Genomic DNA, 7289 nt, shown 5'->3' with positions numbered 1-7289 from the left:
TCACTTGGCATTAACAATTGTCCCTGCTACACATGGTTGTGTGAGAATTAAGTGACTTTTGACACAATAAAATGATTGGTACAATGCCTGGCACATACAAGTGCTCATAGTAAGTATATAATTATTATTAATTAAAACATTATTATTATATAAAATGATTAGAATATAATTTTATGAAATTTAGTAACAAACAGTAATAATAAAGAAAATCAGTAATAAATAATGTTTACTAAGTACAAAGACCCAAGCTGAAGGCTTTTTAAGTAAAAAAAAGACAAACTATAAATTATGTAAAATTCTTAGGTCCAAATATCTTTAAGGACACAAATATTAAATTAATGTGCTTTTACAAGGTAGATAGAAAACTAAACACTGCATCACTTAGTGATAACCCTTAACTTACATGGAACCTGGCAGCAGAATATATACATATATTTCTCCTAGAACTCATCTGTCGTCATTACTTCTTTGTTTATCCTATAGATTACATCAAATCTGAATCTCTAAAATGGAAGGAGCCAAAAGGCAAAGTTTGGAGGAAGACTCTGAAGGACAGGCCACACACACAGGTAAGCAAAGTTAAAAGAAAAAAATAATTATAAAATTAAAATTAGATCTGGAGATCTCTAATGTTCTTATTGCCACTATTCAGTATGAAATTTAAGTAATACCTTTGAATGGGTTGATGGAATCATCTAAAAAATATTTGACTGGATAAATTAATGTGAAATCAAATACTTTTAGAACAGTTTTAATTAGATGTCGATTTGAGTTTGAATGAATTCATATGAGTACTAAATAAAAACGCATGAAAACTAATTTCATAGTGGCAGTGTTTGGAATACCTTCTAAGTATGACACAAAACCAAGAAACCATATAGGAAGATTGATAAATTCAGCTATAGAAATGAGGAAAGGAAGGAAGGGAGGGAGAAAGGGAGGAAGGAAAGTGGGGAAGCAAATGTCTGCTATCTGGTAAAAGTCACCAGGAGCAAAATCCAAAAAAAAATTTAACAAATTGAGGAAAAACATTTGCAACTAACTGACAAAGGGTGAATTTCCTAATATATACTAAAATTTCTACAAATCAATAAGAATAAAACCAACAACCAAACGGAGAAATGGGCAAAATACAGAATAGACTATTTAGAAAAAAATTTTTATAGGCACTTACAAAGTTAGAACTATATAGTGAAATACATTTTTTTCACATGGTTTGTAAAAGTAAAAAAGTTTAATATCACACTTTGGAAAGAGGCATATTCATACATTACTGGTAGCAGTGTAAATTGGTACAACCTCTTTAAAGGTAGTTTAGCAATATTAAAATTAGAAATATATATGCTTTTTGACCAAGCAATTTTACTACCATTACCTATATGTAGACCTGCACAGAGAGGAAAAAAGATGTATGTGCAGGATTCTTCACTCAGAATCATTATGTCAGAGGAAAAATGTGGAGCAACCATTTACATCAATAAGAAACTAAGTAAATTAATATCTACACAGTAGAATACCATGCCGCCATTTTTTAAAAAGGATGTTTATGTATATATGTGAAAAAAATCTCTAAGATATATTATGAAGTAAAAAAAGAAAAGTGAACAGAAGTGTGCATAATATACTACCATTTGTAAAAAAAGAGGAAAAAAAGGGATTCTCTTTTCTTCACACATAAACGCATGCTATACACATGCATATTTTGTATATGCAGAAGATACATCTGGAAAACGAAGACTACACAAGTAAGTAAAAAAACATCGATTGTCTGAACATAATTAATATAAATAAATTTATATTAAAATTGTATATTATTATTATATAAATAAAAATTATTAGGAAATATGTGGGAGAGAGAATACATCTACATACATAATACAATATTAAAATATGGATATAGCTAAGTTTTAGTGAAGGATATTTAAAACTCCATATTTTCAAGAATTTAGACCTTCTTCCAAACACTGTTATTATTTATCAGGGCAACTGAACATCAGAACTTCAGTTGGATCATCCTTGATTTAATTAATATTCTTAAATCTGAAAATTCCATCTTTTCTATATTTGTAAAAAGATTCTCAGGATCTTAGAAGGAATTGAATGGTTATATAATAAATTTCTTAATGCCATTTTAGTTTTAATTGAAGTCAGGCCTCCCTCTTACTGGTTGTCTTTTAAGTGCTATTGTCATTATTGTTCTCTGGATCTTGATAACATTTCAATCTGTTTCCCCCCAAATCCTAGTTCCCTTTGTTAATAGTGTGCTTCCAGTTTTAGTTTATTGCTGAAGTTTCTTTCTTATTTAATGACAGTACTATTTTTCTAAAATTCTAGTTTCCTCTCTATACTCTAATTTTTTAATACCTTTACCCACAATTTTTTCCAATAGCTCAAAGTGCATAATTTGTATTTTCATTAACACAGATGTTATAGAAAGATTCTTAGTCAAAACCCACTTAACAAGATTAATGTGGGAGAACATTTCTATGAGCAAGGCAGTCAGAAATTTCTAGCCCAAATAAGATAATTTTTCTGATATAGAAGATAGCAAGTCTATTCCCATGGCAATACTTATACAAATATCAATTGTGTAAATAGTCCTTTTGAAAGTAAAAAGGAAAACAATTTGTTTTAAATTTTATTCCAGGACCCAAAGGAGTAATAAATGATTGGAGAAAGTTTAAATTGGAGAGTGAAGATAGTAATTCATTCCCACCCAGCAAGAAGGAGATTCTCAGACAAATGTCTTCTCCTCAGAGTAGAGATGACAAAGACTCAAAAGAAAGATTCAGCAGAAAGGTAAGATAAGAAGAAATCAAAAATAAATAATCTACAGGGTGTTTTTATTATAGTATTGTTTGTATTAGCAAAAATAAAAGGAAATGCAGTAAACGCCTATGCCTATAAAGTCATCCCATACTAAGAAATACATGGCAACTGTTAAAAGAATGAGTTACAAATACATGAGTTGACTTAGAGGTAGTTCCACAACATGAGAAAGCAAGATACAGAGAATTTTAAGTTATATGATCTCATTCTCTAGAGCAATGGAAAACAAACAAACACTGTATATGTGTTTATGCTTCTATGATTATATGAGCATGTATGTAGAAAAGTATGGAAAGACACTCACAAAATTGACAATATTGGTTAATTGGAAGGGTGAGATTGGTTGACAGTTCTCAACCTCCTTTCCAAGGAGGAGGAAGAAGGTAAGCAGAATAAGCCACACTATGAAAAAAATATATCCATGATTTTTTTAAGAGCAGCATTTTAAAAAATTCTCACTTATTTCTTATTATATAATGTGTATGTCATACATACATTAAAAAGTGAAACATGAAAAGATGATCTCTAAAATCTTGATGGAGATTATCTTAGAGTATCAGAGTGGTAAAATTTCAGTATTTATTACTTCCTTCCTTTAGCTTTTAGTTCAGTTTTGAATCTTTATAATTAGCACATATTATTTATATAAAAACAACAGCAATACTAAAGAAATACTAAAAGAAACCATAAGGTGATTTTCATTGTGGGGAAAAATCACTCTAGTGGTTTATTTATCTCCAAACCAGCATATATGAGTTGTTGTATATTGATTCTCAACAGACAGTCTGTGCATCAGAAATATTCTTGGTTCTAGGCTTCTGGCCATTGTAAAAAATCTTCAAATCTAAGATCTCATTTTCAGGGACTTCCCTGGTGGTCCAGTGGGTAAGCCTGTGCTCCCAATGCAGGGGGCCTGGGTTCAGGGAACTAGATCCCACATGCATGCTGCAACTAAGAGTCTGCGTGCTGCAACTAAGAAGTGCTCATGCTGCAACTAAAACTTGGAGCAGCCAAAAAAAAAAATTAATGCAATAAAATGTTTGTGAGGGAAGTGGAAAAAAAAAAAAGATCTCGTTTTCAGATTTTGGTTCCTTCACTGAGTCACTATGTGATGTGGATGAGACAATTAAATTTTCCTATCTGAGGAACTATAACAATACCTCCTCCACTTCTGTTAAAGGGATGTGAAGAGAAAATAAATGAGAATGTATTTTGAAACATGTAAAATGCTATACAAATGTGAGACATTATAATGATTAAAAATGTTGTATTAAGGTTAAGCTTTAGAAATGTATCTGAATGCCTAAATATCTATTTGCCTGAAGATGTGAATGGAACAAGTTCTCATAAGAATGCTCAAATGCATATGTAAATCAGTATTTTGTGGTTCAGCCTGTTAAATTAGCAGAACTATGGTAGCAACTTAAAAATTACATAAAACATTTAACAATGTTTAGGATTAAAACAAATTAAGTTGGAACGATAATTTTAAAGCAGAAAACAATAAGAAGAAGAATGAGGACATTAGAAAAACAAATATAGGAGGAAGAAACAAGAGAAGGAAATAATGAGAGCACCAAATACTTCTACTTAATCTCAGTATCTTCTGTAAAAAAACTAACTGATAGGTTTACTGTGAAGATTAAGAAAAATAATCTATGTAAATTGTCTAAGACATAGTAGATTTTCCATAAATTTGGGAGTCGTCCAACTTCCCTGGCTCTGGGCTGCTCCACATCTCTTAGTCACACTATGTCCCATCATCACTCCTTTATATCTTCTGTGTGTGTGTGTGTGTGTGTGAAGGGAAAGGGTGTTTAACATTCTATTGACTAAGTTAATAATGACATAGCTATTAAGAAAGGCTCTGCAGGTAATTTTATATTCCAGCTTCAGTGAAAAGTAGCTGCCTTGGAAGATGGAAGTTAGGTCTTTTCTCATTTTAGCCTAAACCAGTGCATATGAATCACCTAGAGGGCTTGTTTAAACATGTCTCACTCAGCCTCACACTTACAGTCTGATTCAGTAGATCTGGGGTGGCATCCCCAAATTTGCACTTCCCAGAACTTCTCAGGTAATCGTGATGCTGCTGGTCTTTTGGCTAATCTGGTGAACTCCAAATAGTAGTAAAAGCTGTCTTTCTTAAATTCCATCCTACATGTTCCAAAAAAATTAGTAAGTGATAAGAAAAAATCTTTTTCACAACTTTTGTGGAGGAGACAATAATGTCCAAAGGCATTTGTTGGAAACACATTTAAGTACATGTACAGGCACTTGTGCATGCTTGCGCATGTGTATACACTTTTATGAAAGTCACTCTAGAGTAGACCTTGCTGGATTTTTTTCACCCGAAGTGGCACATTTCATGACCATCTCATAGCTCAACTATATTTAGCAATACTTATGCATGTATTTAATCATGAAATAATTACTGAACCCCTATTGTGTGCCAGACACTAAATTCTGCCCCCATACAGCATAAAAGTTAGAAAAACTAATATTAAACAATGAAACAAATAAACGTATACTATAATATCAAGTAATGTTTATTGCTACAAAGAAAAATAAACCAGCATAAAGAACAGAAAGCATGGGGCAGGGACACTTTTCGGTAGAATAATAAGGAAGGTGACATTTGAACAAATGAGGTGAAGGAGAAGGCCATCTCAGGAGGTAGGGGGGACAGCCAACGCAAACTCTTTAAGTTGAGAATGGGTTTGGTATTATAAGGAATATAAATTTCTGACTGAATGATCTCTATCATTTCTTTCATCTATTTCCAGATGAGCGTTCAAGAATATGAGCTAATCCACAGAGAAAAAGAAGATGAAAATTGCCTTCGTAAATACCGTAGGCAGTGTATGCAGGATATGCACCAGAAGCTGAGTTTCGGGCCTAGATATGGGTTTGTCTATGAGCTGGAATCTGGGGAGCAATTCCTGGAAACCATTGAAAAGGAGCAGAAAATAATCACAATCATTGTTCACATTTATGAAGATGGTATTAAGGGTTGTGATGCTCTAAACAGTAGCTTAATATGCCTTGCAGCCGAATACCCTACGGTCAAGTTTTGTAAAATAAAAGCTTCTAATACAGGCGCTGGGGACCGCTTTTCCTCAGATGTACTCCCCGCACTGCTCGTCTACAAAGGTGGGGAACTCATAAGCAATTTCATTAGTGTCGCTGAACAGTTTGCCGAAGAATTTTTTACTGGGGATGTGGAATCTTTCCTGAATGAATATGGGTTATTACCTGAAACAGAAATGCATGTCCTAGAGCAGAGCAACACGGAAGAAGATATGGAATAAAGATTCACTATGTCAGTGTCTCATATTTCTCCTTTAAGCATTGAACATTGATTTTGGTAGTATTTATATTCCTTTAGAGAACACCAAGTGTAGCAATGGCTGTTCTAATTTGGGAAAAAAAAAACCCAGACTGACACTAAAATTATATGATTAGCATTTCTTAGTTTTAGTTACTCAAATTGATATAATGCTTTACTTCAAAACATTGTAGTCTTCAGTAATATTTTAGTAGACAAAGAGGATATGGATAATATTGTGACAGTTTTCAAAAATCCCTTTCAAGTTATATGTTGGCTTTTTTACTCCATGTTTTTTCCTCACTGTTATTACTGGGTTTTTCAAATTATATTTTTAATGTAATTTTTTTGCTTGTGTAATAATAAAGTCTCATAAGAAAATACATTTCCTATTTAAAGTCTATTCTTTCTCAAATATTACATTATCAAGGGCCTAAAACATTATATAACTCAAAATACAAAAAATTATCATTCAGTAAGATATCTTATATTCCAACCAAACTAATACATTAGAAACTTAGAAACATTGTGGCACATTAAAATTGTTTTAAAAGTAATTGTTTAAAAATACAGTTTCAGAGTTTCAGAAGCTAACTTTATCTAGGAAACAAAGCAGGGTAGAAGCAAGGTCTTTTTATTCTTTAGACAAAATAATATTTAGTGGTAATAATAATTACAACTATTATTTATTGATTGTCTTTTATGGGCCAATATTTTATATATATCATTTCTAATAACCACAATTCTGCAAGGAGATATTACTCCCATTTCATAAATGATGAAACAAATTCAGAGAAGTAGAAGTTCTACTTCCATATCTCTTGAAAACATTTGGAAAACTCTCCTCCTACACAAAACACATGGAAATGCAAAATAAAATATAATTTGAAAAATGTTTTTAAACACACGAATGAGCTGAAGAGCAAGATAAAAGAAATTTCTAGGTGTCTGAATCAGAGTGGAAAATGACAGTGAATGAGAGCCAAAGTGATATAGCTTATCTTTGAAGACATGGTGCTTGATAAGTAACCAAGTGTGGGTTCTCAGAGACAAGTGTGCTTAAAACAGGTTTGCACATTTTCCTCTGGTGAACCAATGTTGAAACCAGACATTTGTCACAAATTCTAGTCTCCAT

At 32.1% G+C, this 7289-nt stretch overlaps 1 protein-coding gene across 1 annotated transcript; it reads left to right on the top strand.

Annotated features, from left to right (window-relative positions):
• The first annotated feature begins 508 nt into the window (after positions 1-508).
• PDC (phosducin) lies at positions 509-6137 on the top strand. The gene is made up of 3 exons (XM_068538418.1): positions 509-569; positions 2648-2799; positions 5613-6137. Exons 1-3 carry the CDS (start codon positions 509-511, stop codon positions 6135-6137), a joined length of 738 nt encoding a protein of 245 aa, XP_068394519.1.
• The last annotated feature ends 1152 nt before the right edge of the window (positions 6138-7289 follow it).

This window comes from Eschrichtius robustus, chromosome 3, assembly GCF_028021215.1.
Source record: "Eschrichtius robustus isolate mEscRob2 chromosome 3, mEscRob2.pri, whole genome shotgun sequence".
Taxonomy (NCBI): Eukaryota; Metazoa; Chordata; class Mammalia; order Artiodactyla; family Eschrichtiidae; genus Eschrichtius; species Eschrichtius robustus.
Note: the sequence above shows the minus strand (reverse complement) of the source record. Positions and strands in the feature narration are given on the sequence as shown.